Source organism: Mus musculus, chromosome 11 (genome assembly GCF_000001635.26).
Source record: "Mus musculus strain C57BL/6J chromosome 11, GRCm38.p6 C57BL/6J".
Taxonomy (NCBI): domain Eukaryota; kingdom Metazoa; phylum Chordata; class Mammalia; order Rodentia; family Muridae; genus Mus; species Mus musculus.
In genome coordinates this window covers 85,327,264-85,347,532 of record NC_000077.6, presented here as the reverse complement: position 1 = coordinate 85,347,532, position 20,269 = coordinate 85,327,264, and the positions used below count along the sequence as shown (strand labels likewise).

The window sequence follows — 20,269 nt, the reverse complement described above, 5'->3', positions numbered from 1 at the left end:
TTTTATCCACTACTGTTTTGAGGCCCTGTCTCATGATTCTCGGGTTGACCTAAAACTTTGTAACTGGGGATGACTTTGGATCCCTGATCCTCCTGCCTCTGGTTTATGCAATGCTGGGATCAAGCCTAGGGCTTCCTGTGTGTAAGGCACGCACTCTTCCAACTCAGGCACACCCAAAGCCCTCAAGGAGGCTGCTTGTTCCAAATCAAGAGCACAACTGCACACATAGCACATTTATAGAATCTCGGCGCTTCAGTATTTCCCGTCAGAATGGAGCCGGAGCTTTACTGAACACTCAGAAGCTGTACCTGAATCGTGTTGTTAGGTATTTAGTTTGTTTCTAAGTGTTCTGTATTAAAATAAAGAATGAGCACTGTATGTATTTCAAGTCAAGAAAGCACAGTTACATTACATATCTAACTGATGGTACCTACCATGAAGAGTCACCAACAAAACGCCAGCAACATAAATTCAGTGATTTATTGGGTAGACATACTCATATAACCAATGAAAACTGTATGATAGAAAATAATTTAGGAAATGTTGGGTGTTAGCAGCACCATTTGTTATTGAAATAGCAAGAAAAACTTCACATATTTTAAGCAAACACTAGAAGAGAATATATGGCCTAATGCCACTGGTCTGGGACAAATGGTGTGTGAGGCAAACACACTTCCTTCTGTGCCAGAGATTTCAGTAAATACAGCAAATGTACTGTTCTAGCAGAGTGCACTGAAGTTAGGAGATACTGCATAGTGTAAGTGGGACAAGGAGACTAAAATCAGCTACATTAGCACAGCTCAGTATTTTTCCTATGAAAGGTTTACTTCTGAATTATGAAATGTGAAATAAAATGTAATTTTAAAAAGACACTAATGGTCCCTGGGAAACATTAAGTGGAGCACAGATCACTATGAAAATACTTCACTTTTCCAGTTTGCTTAGTAATTTTCTTTAAAAAGTCATGTGTTCTTCACAAGGGGTGTATATAAGTATGTAGTAAGCATTTTAAAAACTTTAAAGACATTTTTAAAATCTTAAAGATTCTTCTGACTTTTCTTCAACATTAGCCCTGCTGTCACAATTACTATGTGTCAGAGTAAGAGACTAAACTTGTGTAAAGGATACAAATTTACACACATTTTACAGCAACTTATTCCCTACATCTACAAAATTCACATTATAATACAGGCAAGTACAAGGCCAAAATAAAACTGTTAAATTCCAAAAAGTCAAACTGTATTCTCTTTATTTTATCCCCTTAAAAAAGTTCAACTTCGCACCAAGTTTAAAAAGCCCTCAGTCGTAGGTAGGGAGACCCCCACTTCCCAGGCCCATCTCAGCACACACACACTGTTTTCCGGTGCTGGTGGAGAAGAGGATTTCCCATCTTCCTCTGGCCCCTGAGTCTGCGCCTCAGGGTCAGTTTGACAGAGTGCCTGCGCTGGGATGCTGTAGGGAGACTGGAAGCCTGGGCCCCGCTACTTCGACTTAAGCCATTTCGTCGGTGCTTCTTCATAAGGGGGCCAGAGTTGGATTCTTCTAATGTCCTTTTAAAATTGGCTGGAGGGGTTCTTTCAACTTCTTGAGCTTTCATTTGACCTGGAGTTGACATCTTTAAGTTTTTTTGGTCCATGATAGTATTTGTTGAATTGGTTGGAATGAGGCCAACTGACAGAGTATTATTCAAAGAATCATGAATCCTTAAAGTCAGGGCTTTGGGGCAATTTTCTTCAAGTGTCTCTGAGTCTTTTGAGGTCATCACTACAGTCTGGATATTCCCTCTAGCTATCTCAGCTGGGACCTCTAAAAACTTCTCTGAGAAGGCATTACTGCGAACAAGGGCAGGTATATGGTCCTTAGAGCTCAGCCTTGGCCATGCATCTTCTTCCGGTGACTGGGGAGTGGGAGGGAAGGAAAAATAAATATTTATTCTATGCACAATAAACTGACACAGACAGTAAGTTCTTTTTAAGACATTGTTAAGATAGTAAAACCAGCTGGGCAGTGGTGGCACACTCCTGTAGTCCCAGCACTCAGGAGACAGAGGCAAGTGGATCTCTGTGAGTCTGAGGCCAGCCTGGTATACAAAGCAAGTTCAGGACAGCCAGGGCTCCAGAGAAAAACCTTATCTCAAACACAAACAAACAGATGGCAAAAGCATGGCACGAACTCACTTCCTCACCCTAAGTTGGGGTTTGGGGGATTGCAAAGAAGGCAGTCGGTACAAAGGATTCACAGAAGGAACCCATCTCATCACAAGAGAGGGCATCACACACCCAAGGGGAGAAGACCATGGGCTCATAGGCATTTCCCAACCACAGCTGGGACCAAGGAAAATACTTTAAGGCTTCAAAAAAGACCTATTAAAATAGCCACAAGCACACACTCTATCAAGACATTCACTCTGTGCCCAGATGCAGAATAAGGCAAAATTACTGCTTTTGATATTTTAATTTCTTTATCAAAACTCTACATTGTTTTTTTTCACTCACTCATTGTTTGCTTTTTTGGTTTTTTTTTTAGATTTATTTATATATATGTAAGTACACTGTAGCTGTCTTCAGACACTCCAGAAGAGGGAGTCAGATCTCATTACGGATGGTTGTGAGCCACCATGTGGTTGCTGGGATTTGAACTCCAGACCTTCGGAAAGCAGTTGGGTGCTCTTACCCACTGAGCCATCTCACCAGCCCATCATTATTTGTTTTTAATGAGACAGAATTTTTCACTATAGCCCTGGCTGTCCTGAATCTGGCTATGTAGACCAGGCTGGTTTCAAACTCTAAGATCTGCCTGCTTCTGTCTCCCCAGTGCTAAAATTAAAGTTATATATAACCACTGCCAGCTGAAATTCTGTGTTTTAATTTTATGTGTAATAATATACTACTGATGAACTAGCACTAATTATTTTACATAAAATCCCTATTTTTTGACATAAGCCCATGAAAAACAAGCTGACATACCAACTTTCTGGTAAATCAAATAATGCCTACCTACATAAACTCGTTTTCAATTTTAACTGAAATATGACATGTGACAAAATGATGACATAATTAGGGTGAAAAAGAGTAAATTCCTCTTCAATGCATTAAGAACCACAGGCTTATATTATTGTCCTGCCATGGCATGTGTGTGGGAAAACAAATACAGACACACAAAATAAATGCAATTCAAAATTGTTAATTAACAATTTTCAAAAACGTCTATGTGAGAGTGCACACACAACAATATGCATATGCAGAGGTCAGGGGGCAAGTTACATATGACCTCTCCTCACATCATGAAGATCCTAGGAATGAATCAGGCAGCAAGCAAACTATCTCGATGCCTCTCAATGGCCTTTTTAGAAAAACATTTGATCATGTAACCCAGGCTGGCTTTGAACTTGCTATATAACTAGGGATGATCACAGCTTTGACTCTCCTGCCTCTACTTTATAGTGCTAGATTACAGACCGAGGCCAATACTCAGCTTATATAGACAGGGAATCAAGCCCAGGGCTTCGTGCATGCTGGGCAAGCAAGCTCTCTATCACCTGAACTCTAGATCTCCAGTCCTATAAATGGCTTCTTGACAAAAACTAATTAAAACTGTAAGTGAAGAGTGTTCTTTTAAAAAATGTCACTTTCCTAGATTCTAATTTGTGACTATTATACATCTAGGAACTGTGAAGTACAACAGTAAAGCAATTATGTCATAATGGAAAGACAGATGTAATTCCCCACCCCATGAACATTAGACACCAGACATCAACTGGGAAAACGGGCTACTGAGGGACTTCAGTAAGAATAGTAATAGATCCCCTTCTTTTTTTGAGACAGGGTTTCACCATGTAGCCTACAATTATCTCAGACTCTCCATATTGCCCTTGAACTTGAGATTCCTACTATCTCAGCTTCCCAAGCACTAGGATTACAGGTGCACAACACTTCTGAGTGGGTATGTGTGTATGTAACAAATATGTGTGAAAGCAGGTATTAGAATGCCATAACATGGATGAAGGTCAGAGGATAACCTAGGGTGTTAGTCCTAGTCTTGTTTGAGACAAGGTCACTTTGTTTTTGTTGTCTGTGGTGTATGCCGGCTAAGCTGCCCATGATCTTCCATGAATTCCCCTTTCTCTAGATGCCATCTCCCACAGGTGTGCTAGGATTACAAATGCTCCTGATGTATGCCCGGCTCACACATGGATTCTGGGGATTAGGAGATGAGTGAGCCTGCTTACACATCACCCATTACCCATCAGACATATATGCAGCCCCTCCCTTCTCTTTCTAGGACAGGGTCTTGATAATATTACCCAGTATCTCACTCTGTAGTCCAGGCTGCTCTAAGACTTGCAGTGATCCTCCTGTCTAAGCCTCCTAGATCTTGAGATTACAGCAGGAATCACTTCGTGCCTGGATCCCTAACCCTAAGAGATCCTCTCTATTTGCCTAAGTGGCAACTCCATAAGCACACTAGGGAACAAGTAAGTAATTCACATAGTCACTAGTCACAAATAGGTACAGAGCTTCGAAGCCTTAAATAAATGAAACTGTAACAGGTACCATTCTGTACTATTATTTTAAACTTTTCAGTGAAAAGTCTTTTTTTTCTGAGCTATAACTTCATATGTAGCTACCCATATTAATCTGTTAGCTTTGCATGCTCTAATTAAGCCAGGCTCATGGCAATCTTCCTGAGGAAGAGTCTTGCTATTAGCTCAAGGTAGCCTTGAATCCAGGGTCCTTCTACCCCAGCTGTCAGAGAGGCACACACAACCATGCCTGGCTTGAAAAGAAACGTCTAACATAAAGTTTCTTTTAAGAAAGCCAAGTGTACAAGTGCATACCTGTAACTTCAGCACTTGGAAGATGAAGGCAAAACAATCATGAGGTCACGGCCAGCTTCTGATATATAAAGAGTTTGAAGCCAGCCTGTGGTACAGAAGACCCTATTTCAAAACACTAACATCAAATAAACAAAAATTTTATTTTAAGTCCTGTGGGCTGTTGAGACGTTCAATCTGTAAGATAAAGATGCTTCCAACATGAGTCTGGCAAATGGAGCTCAATCCCCAGCACCCACATAAAAGCAAGAGGAGAAAACAGCCTAACGTCCTCCTCTGACCTCCATGTGAACGCTGTGGCGTGCACACCCACACTCACATAGCTGGGAGTTCATGGTGCTACACATGTCTAATCAACATTTGGAGGCAGAGGCAGAGACATCTCCGTGAGTTCAAGGCCAGCTTGGTCGACATTGTAAGTTTCAGGACAGCCAGAACTATATATAGAAAGTCACTGTCTCAAAAAAACAAAAAGAAAATAAAATTAGAATAGGGGAAGAGGGTGTAACTCTGTGGCTTGACCAAACTTTCTGGGTTTGATAACCAACACAGAAAACTTTAATGCTATGAATCAGCTCAAACTATGAAACAAGCCTGTGATCATAGCTACTCAGGTGTCTAAGGCAAGAGAACCACAAAGTCAATGTGAACCTAGGCTATACATTAAGTTCAAGGCTAACCAAAAGTAATGAACTAGTATATAACTTAGTAGAGTGTTTATGCTTCATTCATTAGACCCTGAGGTCTATCGTAGTACAAAAACAAGCAAACTAAACCAAGGGGTGAAGAAAGGAAAAAAAAACCTGTCAATTACTGCTCACAGACTACACTTCTCTTCCTTGCATGTCTATTTTTGCCATTTATGTGAATTAAGAGATGGCATAGTAATGATAAATTCCAGTCATTGCCTTACACAACCACAGTATCCAAAATAAAAGTCCTTCCAAAGCCTTTGTCTAGAACAGGCCTGTATCCCGGGAGTCAAGGCTTGCCTGGGCTACATGACAGCCTGTCTAAAAGCAAAACAGTTCACTGGCCCTTTGAAAATTTGCTTAATTGATGATGTAGCATAATGCTTTATTTCCTACTTTAATTGCCAGTCTCCTAAAAAATAAACTCTTAACAAAGCCAGGTTAACTGAGTTCTAAATAAATCAGGAAACAGAAATGCTGTACTCACTTAAGTGTGTTCCTCAGCTTACATTTTTTATAAAAGATTTAATTTGTTTGTATATATGTGTGTCTATGTGTGTGGGGATACCCTAGGAATCCAGAAGAGGGAATCAGACCCACTTGTGCTAGAGTCACACATGGTTTTGTGCTGCCTGGTATGGATGCTGGGAACCAAACTCAAGTCCTCTGAAGTTTTTCAGATAAGTACTTGTAACCAGTGAGCTGTCTCTCTCTAGCACAACTCAAACACATTCCATTTTCATTTACACTAAGAAATTGAATAGTCAGGCATGGTGGCATGCTTCTGTAATCCTGGCACTCTGATAGGAGGATCAGGTTGGAGGCCTGAAATCGTGTGTCAAATAAGAAGATAATGCTGTTTCTTACCCATGCTAATTAAAAAAAAAAAAAAAAAAAAAAAAAAACATGTCTAAGTTCCAATATCCTAAGGGCCAGTTCAATCTTAATTCTGTATGACTTGGCTCAAAATATTTAATCTTTCAGTGTCGTTATTGATAACATGGATCCTATCAGGATAGCTCTGTTTTATAGGTTTAAATGAACTATTATGTATACACGTGGTTCACAGACTTATAAATGTTTTACAAATGTCCATAGATTCATAAAAGGGATCAATAAGTTTCACATATTAACAGTTTTCAGTGGCCAAAATAATTTTTCTATTAAGTTATATCCATACACCTGACTTCAGATAGGTCCCGTGTGAAGATGGATCTTTGAAGAACTGAGAATATGGTTTATCTGGGCAGAGGGGAAAAGGATTCTTTCCAGCAATGAATTATAGAGCAAAGATCCATCATTTTCTTGAACTTAATTCAAATCCAAAATTCTGTCTTAATTAACCAATTATGACTGTAAACACTGTAATCTCAACATGTGGGAGATAAAAGTAGAAAGATCAGGAATTCAAGATCATCCTTGTCACCATGGACCACACCATGAGACCTCATCTCAAAAGCAAACAAGATGTGCTGGGATGAATGAGAACAACCCTGCTCCCCAGACATCTGAACACTTGCTCCCTAACTGGTACAACTGTTGGCAAAGAATTAGGAGGAGTGGCCTTTGTTGAGGGAGGTGTGTATCTGAGAGTAGGCTTTGAGGTTTCAAAAGACTTGAGACTCCCAGTGCACGCTCGCTCTCGCTTGCTCTCTCTCTCTCCCCCCTCTCTCAGTGCACACTCGCTCGCTCTCTCTCCCCTCCCCCCCTTCTCTCTCTCTCAGTTTTGGATCAAGATATGAGCTCTCAGGGCTGGCAAAATGGCTCAGCAGTTAAGAGTACTTGTGCTTGCAGAGGAACCAGGTTCACGACCCAATACCACATGGCAGTTCACAACCGTCCATATTTCCAGCTCCAGGGGATTCACTCCTAACCTCAACCAGCACCAGGCATGCACATGGTAAGCAGGCTTACATTCAAGCAAAACACTCATACACATAAAATGAAATCTTAGAGAGAGAGAGAGAGAGAGAGAGAGAGAGAGAGAGAGAGAGAGAGAAATATCTCAGCTGTTCTTTCACTGTCCTCATAGACTCTGACCCTCTGAAACCACAAGCCAGATTAACAAAGTAAACACTTTCTTGTATAAGTTAGTCTTGGTCATGGTGCTTTATCAGGAATAGAAAAATAAACCACACACATACGCACACACACACACACACACACACACACACACACACACACACCCCTACCCCTGTAGTACTTTGTACCTTGATTGGTGGTGTAGAACTTGGAGAAGAAGTCATCACACAGGTCTCCTGGCTGTTGTAAGTAGGGCTATCAGTCAGGTTCAGAAAGAGCTCATCTTCATTGGTGAAGTTCCCTTGGTTGTCTACTTCTGGAGAGATGCAGATTACGATGGCACTTGTGTTATCTGCCCGAAGCATACGCTGCCTCCAGCGGCCAAGTGCTCGATTCACAAGCATTTTGGCACAGGACTGTCCTTGCTCACCCTATATTTAAAAGAACAAGAAGGAAGAACATTAACTCTCAATTACTTACCATTGCATATGATTCAAATTAAAGACCTGGTAGATCTGGTGAGATGGCTCAGTAGGTAAGGGTGCTGCCAAGCCTGATGACTCAAGGTCTCCAGTTCAATCCACTAGACTTACATGATAGGAGTCACCAGCTCCTCTTCAAACTGCCCTCTGACCAACACATACGCATACACACCATATGCATGCATAAACACAATAAAACAAAAATTTAAAAATAAAAAAGCTACAGTATGGCCAAATAAGTTAATAAAATTCAGATTCTCAAGCATGATCTAAAATGTTTATAATCACATTAAACTAATGCACCTCTAAATTTATTTTAAAAATACAGTTTGGGGCAGGGCATGGTGGTGCAAGCCTTTAATTCAAGCATTCCAAGACAGAGGGAGATGCATTTCTGTGAGTTCAAAGCCTACATCTCGAGTTCCAGCACAGCCAGCACTTACAGACCCTGCCTCGGGAGGGAGGGAGGGACGGAGGGACGGAGGGACGGAGGGACGGAGGGAGGAAGATAGATAGAGGCTGAAGCAGGAGGATCAACCAGTATGGAATATAAAGGGTGTGTTTTTATTTCTTAATCAAGAAATTTGGTCTACCCTAAAGAAAGGTACAGAGAAGTCTTTTTTCTAAAATTTTTGGTTATTTATTATATAATTAACAAATAAGACAATTAGTCATGGTAGGAAAAAAAAAAACCCACTGCAGGGCTGACTTCCACACAACTGAGGAGCCCACCACAGTGACCTGGTCCAGTAGTGCCAGCTACCCGGGATACCATAAGGAAGTTCACTGGTGCCCAAGAACAGGGAACCACACTGACAATACACAGAGATAGCCTAGAACATCCTAGAGCTCACTGTGTAGCCCAGGCTGGTCTGGAACAACTGGTGGTCCTCCTGCCTCACATCCCAGGTACTATAATTTCAGATATGGACTATCATGAGCTCTGAGTTATAGAAATAACATTTTGTGTGCCATAAAAGAAAAATCACTGTCAAATTATAATACAGCATTTGGAAAAAGGATTCTAATTTTAGTGATGTTAAAAGAAGAGCCATACACGAGGATGCACACCTATAATCCTACCACTTGTGAAGTTTAGACACAAGGATCAAGAGTTCAAGGCTAGCCTCAGCTGCCTAAGTATAAAACCAGAGGGCTTCATGAGAGCCTGTCTCAAAAAACCTAAACATAACAAAAGGTGGAAAGTATGCATCTAAACTGACTGAGGGCAGGGTCCATGTTCCCTGCTAATTACTGACTCTCTCTCGAAACCTCTTCTGGGTACATGGTTCACACAGCAGCACCAGCCATCAGGACTCAGTGTGAAGCACTCCTTTGGCCTTCTCTTTTTCAGCATATCTGCTTTGTTTCTCAGCAAAGCTCTATGGAGAAAAATAATTCCATACAAGCTATTTCTTTCATTTGTTCTTTTTGTTTTTCTTGTTTCTTGAGACAGAGTCTTACTATATACATATATAGCTCTGGTTCTCCTGAAATTCACTATGTAGATCAGGCTGGTCTCCAACTCAAGAGATCTACCTCTCTCTGCCTCCGGAGTGCTGGGATCAAAGGTATGCGCCACCACCACCCAGCAAGTTATTTCATCTCTGTTATTATCTGATAATCACTAACTGCAAAACATTAAGTCTGGGTAATAAATAAGACTGAATGTTGAAATAACAACTCTTAGCTTTAACAAACTCTTAGTTTGATGGGATTGCCATTTATAGTCTTGTTTTCAGATTAGGTGCTGAGGACGGAGCGTGAGGCAAGGTGATGCATGTCTGTCATCTCTACTATCGGGAAGTAAGACAGGAGAATTAATCCCAAAATTTAGGTCAGCCTATGCAATCTAGAAGACATGCAGTCTTAAAGGGAGGAAAAAGAAAAGACTAAAGGTATATATAGCTCAGAGCTTATGTATTTGCCTAGCATCTGTTAAATTCTGAGTTCAATGCTCAGTGCCAGAAAACAAACATTACTTCACATGTTATGCTAAGTGAATGCTAGATTTAAAAGGCCATTTGGTATATGATCATATGTATAGGAAAAATCCAAAGTAGGCAAGTCCATAAAAACAGAAAAGCCCAGAGGTTGCAAGGCATATAGGAAAGGAGAAAAGTCACTGGGAATGGTTATGAATTTATTCAGAGCAATGATACGACACAAGACAAACCTCCTTAGCTAGACTCACAGCCATGGACAACAAGACCACAACACTCCAGACAACGTCAAACCACTTCTCACCATCAAGTATTTTTTCTCCTCTTGGTCTTGGCACATGGAGATGGCATCTTGAGGTGGAACCATATTCCAAAGTCCATCACTTCCCAGGATAATATACTTGTGCTTCCGGGGGTCAAGAGTGTGGACACTGGTGTCTGGTTCAGGTGACACCACAAACTTACCACTGAAGAAATCATAGCTCCACAAGTCACCTAGGGAAAGGGGGCAGAAGAAGCACTATTACTTTCAAGAGAGGCACATCACTGACTAAAGGACAGTCCCTAGTCTGTTCCTATAGGTGCACAACAACTGACAATATTTAAAACCCATACAATCACACTAGGGACAAGAGAATTCCCTCGACATGCTCAAGAACCAGCATGGGGATTTGCAGCAAACGCCCTCCGTAACCTTCAAGTAGGGCTAAAGAAAACTGCAAAGCGAACTAAGCACTCTCAGAATACCCGTGTTTTCTCTCATTTGTGGTTCTGAGATTTTAAGCAGATATATAAGTTCATGTATTTATAGAATGAAGTTAGAAATGAAACTATCTAGGGGAAACATTGGGGACTAGTGAAAGAGGGATGTCAGGAATGAGATAGGAGGACGTGCTGAACAATATACCCAAAGTACAAAAACACTTAAATAAAAATGACCTGCTGTAGGTTAAGGTCAGGGCTTGTAACCCTGTACAATTTAAATACCAATGAAAAAATATAAATCAAAACTATGCCGTGGGGTAGAGATATGCATCAGAAATAAGTGTACTTGCATAGAACGTACAAAGACGTAGGTTTGAGCCCCAGAATCAGGAAAATAATTAAGGACATAACTTCTTGAACAACAACAAAAGAATACTATGTCTTGACTGCCACCTTTCTCCCAATACTACGCTGGAGTTCTTTCTCAGCCCAGTAGGATGATTAAAAACACAGATGAATTGAATAGGAGGAAATTATTCATGGGTAATTTCATTGCACAAAGAAAACCAAATAAGTTATTAAAGCTAAGTATAATAGCACACACACCGAATCCCACTCTTCTGAGGAATGGGGGAGGAGGGTTGATTCCAAGTTTGAGCCAGCCATGGCAACTCAGTAGGACCCCATTATGAAATTAAAAAGGACTCACAGTGCAGCTCAGCAGCAGAATGCTTGCTAGCATATGAGGCCCTGGGTTCAAACCCCAGCACCACAAACAGCCCTGCAAGCTTGTTAAACCCAACAGAGAGAAGTCAATATATACATATATACATATATGGTTTTTGAGACAGGGTCTCTCTGTATAGCCTGGCTGTCCTGGAACTCACTTTGCAGACCAAGATGACATCAAACTCAGAGATTTGCCTTGCCTCTCCCTCCCAAGTACACACACCAACAAGTTTAGAATAAATATTTTAAAATGAAGCATGGTTGACATTTGCTTTTGAATGACTATCATCTTCTCAGCCCACTTCCACCCCTAGAGAATGCCTTTTTCTTTCTTAATTAAATATAGAGAATATAGATTTAATAGGCACTGGGCCAGTGAGAAGGTTCAGTAGCTAAGGGTGACTGACATCCTGAGCTTGATCCTCTGGACCCACATACTAGAAGGACAGAACTGTCTCTCAAAAGTTGTCCTCTGACCTCTGCATGTATGCGGTGGCATGAATGCACACACACAAATGCATAAATAAATGAAAAAATTATAAAGAACAGGCATTAAGAAGACAGAGGGGTTGGAGAGTTGGCTCAGTAGTTAAGAACACACTGGCTGTTCTTCCAGAGGATCATAGTTCAAGTCCCAGTATCCACATGATGGCTCACAGCCAACAATAACTCTAGTCTCATGGGATCTGAAACCCTCTTCTGGCCTCTAAGGGCACACTGCACATATACATGTTGCAGACACATATGTGTAAGGAAAATAGCCATACACATAAAATTTGTTAAAAAGAAAGAAATTTAAAGCAGGCTAAAGAAGAGGCACTTAGGAAAAGGGCAGAACACACATTCCCAAGATACAGATGACAAGCTAAGAGAGTTATCTGAAAAGTACTTGAGATTGGGGTTTGAAATTGCTTTGAATTCATTAGTAAAAATCCCTAGAGTCTAAAAATTTTAATTCATCACGACATACTTATAGCCAGCTCCCTAATAGCATCACAGGATGTCTTTTCTGTAGATCAAAGGGGAAGCCTTGGGAACTGGCAGCTGCTTGCCTGCTGGCGGTCATGCCCCTTTGCATCAGTAGAGGGTGCTGAAAGGACACCAGGAGCGCTCCTCTGGTTCCAGGGCTTGCTCCCAGAACACCTGACAGCTCACAAGTCCAAGTATCAGCAACTGTCAGACCACTAACCAACTTCCCCAAACGGTCATCAACTCTGTGGCCACTGGCCTCCCCCCTGTGGCTGACCTACCACAAGGATTCCCAATACCTGCTTCAGTGATCTAGTATCAAAACTATAATCAAAATAACCTTTTATGACATAAATGTTGAGGTGAGTCATGGTGAGTAGTCACTGACTATAATAGCAGCACTTGTGAGGTAGAGGCAGGAGAATCAGGAGTTTAAAGACAGCTCAGGGGCTGGAGAGATGGCTCAGTGGTTAAAAGCACCGACTGCTCTTCCAGGGGTTCTGAGTTCAAATCCCAGCAACCAGAGGGTGGCTCACAACCACCTGTAATGGGATCCAATGCCCTCTTCTGGTATGTATGAAGAGAGCAATGGTGTACTCATATAGAAGGAAGGAAGGAAGGAAGGAAGGAAGGAAGGAAGGAAGGAAGGAAGAGAGGAGAGAGCAAGCTCAACTACATACCCAATTCTTCACGTCAGCCTGTGCTATAAGAGACCCCATCTAAAAAAATTTTTTTTTAATTTTTTATAAAATGACTAGAGAGAATGGGTCAGTGAGTGATTTGGTGGGTAAAAGGACTTGCACCAAGCCTGACATCCTAAAATAAATCCCCAGCACACAAATGATGGAAAAAAAAATTCTTGAAGATGGTCTCAAACCTCCTTAAGAGCACTGTGGCATGCGTATAGCTGCATAATTTTCATTCCCAGCCTAAAGACCATGATACTCTTAGTACACCTGTGTCTTGAAACTCATCATGGCTACCTCACCAACTCAAGCCTTTTTGCTTATTTTTGAGACAGGGTGTCTTGTATGCCAATAGATCTTGACTCAGAGTCATTATGTAGCTGAAGAAGACCTTAAACTTCTGATCCTTCTGCCTCCACCTCCCAAGTCCTGGGATTGCATGTGTGCACTCTGACAGCTCGTTTATTCAGTACTGGGATGTAACACAGGCTGTGTGATGCTAGGCAGGTACTCTAGCATCTGAGCCACATGCCCAGCCTAATTCCAGCACTGTGATAATTTCTGATAACACTATATCATCTTTCCCACATCGGGATCCACTTCTGAAATATTTTTCACAAAACTAGTCCACTCTCCACTTTCCAGATGGAGCTAACACAATACTTCCTAAAAGTGGCATTTCTATCACAATGTATAAAGTATTTTTTTCTTTCTAAAAAAGTTTTTTAAAAAAATCAGCACTGTCTCTTTCTTTCAAGGGATTTCCTGGTGTAAAATTACTTCATTTACTTCTTCACTGTCTTCACTCCCAGCTGCAAGGCATTGTTCCATGACAGCAGTCTTCTGCATTACACATCCAAGGCTTACCAAAACACCTGACACTAGGGGACTCAGCTATCTACTTAAAGAAAACAAACTTATTTCCTCATAGAATTTTTTTTATTCATTTTTATTTTATGTGCATTGGTGTTTTGCCTCCATATATATCTGTATGAGGATGTAATATCCCCTGTAACTGGAATTACAGACAGTTGTGAGCTGTCGTATAGATTCTGGGAATTGAAATAGGGTTTTTTGGAAGAGCAGGCAATGCTCTTAACTGCTAAGCCGTATCCCAGCCCCAAGAGTTTTCTTTAGAAAAACTACCCCTATGTAGAAGAGGCAAAGCAGGTATTTCATTAGTTCTGACTCAGGAGTCTCAGCTACACATCGTGATAACACCTGTAGTTCCAGGCAGTTGGGAAAGAGAGAAAGGATGTTCATTATGAGAACAAGGCTATGGGGGCCGTACATTTATATCAGGCCAGCCTGGGCTACAATGAGATCTCAAGAATAAAACAAAACAAGAATACTTCTCCCATGCAGTCCCCCCTACTCTTAGGAGTTCTCTCTCAATTTTCCATAAAAAAATCAATGTTCATCCTGTTCAAAAAAAAAAAAAAAAAATCTAGTCTTCATTCTAAAACCAGAAGACTAGGAAAAAATTATTTTCATTTTGGCATGAACAATTTATTTTGCTAAAGAAAAACAGACAAACAAGCAAACTAACAAACAAAAAACTTCTGAAGCTTAAGAATACTAAGGGCTAGCCAGGCAGTGGTGGCACATGCCTTTAATCCCAGCACTTGGAAGGCAGAGGCAGGCAGATTTCTGAGTTCAAGGCCAGCCTGGTCTACAGAGTGAGTTCTAGTACAGCCAGGGAAACACAGAGAAACCCTGTCTCGGAAAAAAAAAAGGAACACTAAGGGCTGACATGAACAAGAATATTGAAAATGGTTTATAATCATAGCATGAAGCCTGGACAGGCATGCAGGTATATAGGTATCTGATGAGTACTGGCAGATTCTGAGATCTCTGAGTATTCCTAAGTACAGAGGAAAACAAGTAAGACCGCAGACATTAATCTTAAGAAAGAGCAAGCAGTGCTGAAATACAGGCTTTACCTCTTCCCTCGCATTTAAAATACTGTCATGCAGTTTCATCATCTCTAATCTCACCATGTAAGGTCTCATCTCTCCATAGCATCTTTCCTCTCACCACTGTATAGAGCAGAAATAAATACAACATGATTTTACCAAATGTAAGTCCATCTTACCAAGCGCTCTTGCTACAGCCAGAAAAGGAATCTGGTCAATGACTGTGCTCCTTCTGACAGGTCCACTGTGAGTGAGCCGGGGCCTTTTCCAAACTACTCGGTTCACTCCAGACTTGTTCATCACACTAGAAAGTGAACAGAGTCGTAAGCAGTGTAAATGATTAAAATACAACTAAGCCTGACATGTTAGGAATTCATACAATGAGACTATAGTATCACAAAATAATGACACCTATTCAAGTACAAAGATATCATAAGCCAAGGTTCTTGCTATAAAAAGACAGACAAAGCAGGATAAGATTTATATGAGAGGAATTTGACTAGCTTAGGCCAAACAGAACCAACTGCAAATAACATGAAAATGAAGAGACAGGTCAAAGAAAAACACAGGATGACAGGACTCAGACAATAAGGCGGGTGAAAGAGCCTTGATAAGTGAACAACACTTATATACAACAAATTTAAAAGGGTTTTCTGGTTTCGTTGGGGGATGAGGGAAACAGAAGAAGTCAGCTGCACTGTTTCTGGTTTGAAGCAACAGGAGCCGGGCATGCGGAATCTGACATCTGGGCCCCTGGAAGGTTGTGGTAGAAGGCTCAGCACCTCTTTGGAGTACAGATTCCTATATATGTAGATGGTTCTGTAATTCAAAGCATGAAACTAGACGTGGAGAACACAACAGCTTTGTAGATACATATCTGGGAGTCACAGGATAGGAAAATTCTCCTACAACTTTGCCAAAGAAGCAATAAAAATCTTTATAAAGGAGTTAGTCACCTCAGAGTACCTAAAACTTTTGTAAATATGGTTATTTTTTTTTAAATCAAAGTAAAATGAAGATGATTGCTAATTCTGTGTTTGGTGTGACTGAATGGGACTTACTTAAAAGAAACTGACCCTTATTTCAAAGTAACCATGGTTTCTCTGTGTCATGCCCTCCAACACACACACACACACACACACACACACACCCACACAGCTGCTTCTCTGGTTTTTTTTTTTGTTTGTTTGTTTTTTTTTTTAATGTCAATAGAGGTGCTAGAGAGATGGCTGAGTCTGTAAAGTGCCTGCCATGAAAACAGGAGATCTTTGGGCATGCTGGTGCTGCTGGTACGTGCTTAAGATGAATGCAGGCTGGGGAGGCAGGCAGCAGGATCCCTGGAGGTCAGCCTACACAAGGCAGCAAGGCCAGGCCAAAGACAGAGACATCTCAACCACCAGGTGAACCAACCAGTTCCCGAGGAGTGGTGACATGGGTGCCTGGGTGGGAGGATCATGAAATTTCAGGTCACCTGGACAACATAATGAGAACCCCATCTTCAACTATAACCAAAGGGAGCAGCAAGATATTCTGCTTGCCACCAAGCCTGAAGACTTAAGCTCAATCCACTGGGTCCACATATTAGAAGGAAAAAGCTGGTTCTGCAAGGTGTTCTCTGACCTTTATGCATGCCTAAACACACAAATAAATGTAATAAAAAAAACTATACATAGACAGAAGATATGTAAACCAGATGATATGAAGCCTTTCCCGTCCCCATTGCTGGGAACTGAACACTGAGCCTTGGGCATGGCACCCACCTGACTTGCCTCTAGCCCAACATACAGATTTGCCAGATAGTCTCACTGTTCATAAGAAATCTGACACACTGCTACATGTGTCACCTTCTTATAAGTTTACTGTATGTGAGCAGCAGGACTCTATCTCCCTAAACAAAATGAACATTAACTGGCTTCACAGCCTGGAAAACTAGATTAGGGATACAGCTCAGTTGTAGAGCACTTGGCTAACATACATGAGCCCTTAGGTTCAATACCCAGTACTGCAGAATAAAAGAAAAAACAAAAACCTATCCCCGAGGACAGGATAGTAGTGATGGCTGGATACACTGAGGCCTTTGACGGTGCAAACCTGTCCACCTGAACTGAGACCTCCAGGACTTATGTAAAGCCAGACATAAATGCAGGGACGTCTGTAATCCCCGCACTCCTCCTCCAGGGAGATAGAAGACAGAGAAGGGGGAATCCTTGGAAGCTTTCTGGTCATCTAGCATGGGGAATTCAGCAGGAAAACAGCAAAGAAACCCTGTGTTACAAGGCAGGGAGCAATGTCCTAGTTGTCCTCTGACCTCCACACTTAGCCGGGTACACACACTCCCAGACAAGACTGACAGGGAGAGAATCCGTAGACAAGTTCACCTAAAGAGAGAACGCAATAAAATCAAAGGCCACACCAGGAGAGCCGAGCAGCTGTAGGAAATGGTCAATCTGCCCTGTCCTCCGTTAACACAGGGCTAGAAAACACTGTGAGTAGGACAAGGGAACTGGTTCTATGGCTTAATTTTTATTAAACTTAAGCAGTCACATGTGGCCAGTGGTTATCACTGATACGGTGACAGTTGAGCTGAAACACATTAAAACAGAGTATCCAAAAATGTCAATATAAAGCAGAGTTGCAGAAAGTCCCTTGTTCACCTTCCTTTTGGAGACTAAGTTCATCTTTCAGTTCTAACACCAAGGAGAGGTGGAAGACAAACGGCGGTTGCTTTCTTACTTTTCTTCAAAGCTGAAGCTCAGTGGGTAGAATGAAGTAAACTGGCCACTCACAAGAACATCGTCACACAGGAGATCGCACTGAGGATGAATGCCAGCATTCTGTCTTCCAACCGCCTTAAAGCCCAAGTGTTCTCTCTAAACATCTAACATGACAGGTGAGCCTCAGCACAGAGCAATTCCAGGAGCTGTCCCCAATACAAATGTACTGAGAGGTCCCCTGATACTTTATTGGCAAGGATATTATGGTCTTTGTGTGTCTGAGAAACAAGACAAATAATGGTACTGTTTGCTTAAGAAAAAGTCTAAAACCAAAGCAATGTTACAAGATACTACTTTTCCCGCACACTCTGTTGTTGCTCTGTATTAAAAGGCAAATGGAGAGGAACAGCCTGCCATGCAGAGAGCTGACTGCGCATCAACAGAAGGCTACAAAAACAAGAGTGCTGGCCAACAGCCTAGGCTGGGACTGAGGGAAGACAGGAAATAACTTATCATAAAATGGCTCAATTTTTGCAAAAATACACCTGCTCCCAAATGGCAAAAGGCATGTATCCAACTGTCCAGATGGTATTTTTAAGTGAAAAGGCAAAAACTATAAACTCTTTCTTTTTAATGAGATTAAAAATCAAAGAAAAAAGAAAAAAAAATCAAATCAAATAACTTTAAAAATTCAAGTTAAAAAAATAAGAAAATACTCAAGAAAAAAAAATCTTCTTAATATAATGAAAAAGCAAAAGGCCTTCCAATATTAAACATGTACAGGAAAAGACCAGTGGCACAATTAAATGGCAGAGATTGCCTACATGTGCAAGGACTGGGTTTGATCTCCAGAAATGTCAAAAAAAAAAAAAAAATGCCTCAATTTAAAAGATTGTGAGGGCCAAGTATGGTGGCCCAATCAGGAAGCATTCACATACAATCTCTGTGAGATCAGAGCCAACCTGGTCTACCGCCAGAGCTACATAGTGAGACCCTGTCTCAAAAAATAATAAGTAGGTTGGAGAGATGGTTCAGCGGGTAAGAGCACTGACTGCTATTTTGAAGGTCCTGAGTTCAAATCCCAGCAACCACATGGTGGCTCACAACCATCCATAACGAGATCTGACGCCCTCTTCTGGTGCATCTGAAAACAGCTACAGTATACTTACATATGATTGACTGATAGATAGATAGATAGATAGATAGATAGATAGATAGATAGATAGATAGATAGATTGATAGATTGATTGATTATGGGGAACTGGGAATCCAAGTCAGCAGGAGGTGCTTGCTTAGCTTGCATAAGACTCTCAGTTCAATCCCAAGTAACACACACACAATCTACCACAAAGAAAGAGAGGGAGATGGGCTGGTGAGATGGCTCAGTGGGTAAGAGCACCCGACTGCTCTTCCAAAGGTCTGGAGTTCAAATCCCAGCAACCATATGGTGGCTCACAACCATCTGTAACAAGATCTGACTCCCTCTTCTGGAGTGTCTGAAGACAGCTACAGTGTACTTACATATAATAAATAAATCTTTAAAAAAAAAAAAAAAAGAAAGAAAAAAGAAAGAGAGGGAGGAGCTTGGTGGCACATACTTTAGTCCCAGTACAAGTAGGAGGACCTCTGTGAGTTTGAGGCTGGCCCATACTGTGTCTCAAAATAAATAAATAAACAAACAAACAATTGCATTGAAATGTGTGTGTAACCAGCTATTGCAACCAAAGGTAACATTCCATGACAGTCTAAAGACAGAAGATATGAAAGACTAGCTGTCACCTACTAAACACTGCGAGTTCTGCAAAAATGCCAAAGCATACCAGTTCTGTCAATGAAGCATTTTCTCTCACTGTAGACACATACATACATACATATATACATACATACATACATACATACATACATACATGTCCCAAGAGACTTAAAAAGAAGAATGCTTTTCTAAATATCTAGGATTATGATAAGCTGTAAGAATAGTATCTGCCAGGCACATGGCATACTCTAACTGTTCTGCTCCATGCAGATTCTGAAGGTCTTATGTCAGTATTTATTTGAAAGGCTTTCAATAAAATTTTACCTATTGTTACTTGAGATATTACTTCTCATTTAGAGCCATTTTCATCAATAAAGCAATTCAAAATAATAATGTAAATGTGATATTTTTACAACAAGCAAATAAAACCGCATAATACTAGAAGATTAACTGCTTTAAAAAGGAAAACAGAGCAAGTATAGTTGCCCATGCATGTAATCCCAGCAAAGCACTTGGGAGGAAGAGGCAGGAAGATCAGAGTTCCAGGTCAGGCTCAGCTATATAAGATTCTATCTCAGCCAGGCGTGGTGATGCACGCCTTTAATCCCAGCACTTGGGAGGCAGAGGCAGGCGGATTTCTGAGTTCGAGGCCAGCCTGGTCTACAAAGTTGAGTTCCAAGACAGCCAGAGCTACTCAGACAAACCCTTTCTCAAAAACACCAAAAAAAAAAAAAAAAAAAGATTCTATCTCAAAAAGAGAGTGGAAGGCAAGAGGAAGGATTCATGTATAATCCCAGACCTGCGGAAACTACAGCAAAGGGCAA

At 41.1% G+C, this 20,269-nt stretch overlaps 1 protein-coding gene across 1 annotated transcript in view; it reads right to left on the bottom strand.

Annotated features, from left to right (window-relative positions):
• Window positions 1-461: 461 nt before the first annotated feature.
• The window catches only part of Ppm1d (protein phosphatase 1D magnesium-dependent, delta isoform), a 35,818-nt gene continuing 16,010 nt past the window's right edge, over window positions 462-20,269 (bottom strand). The window contains exons 3-6 of the mRNA NM_016910.3: window positions 15,158-15,282; window positions 10,278-10,468; window positions 7,737-7,979; window positions 462-1,897 (exon numbers count right to left, since the gene is read on the bottom strand). Of these exons, the coding sequence (NP_058606.3) occupies window positions 1,340-1,897; window positions 7,737-7,979; window positions 10,278-10,468; window positions 15,158-15,282 (1,117 nt within the window). The 3' untranslated portion in view covers window positions 462-1,339. The remainder of the gene's footprint in view (window positions 1,898-7,736; window positions 7,980-10,277; window positions 10,469-15,157; window positions 15,283-20,269) is intronic.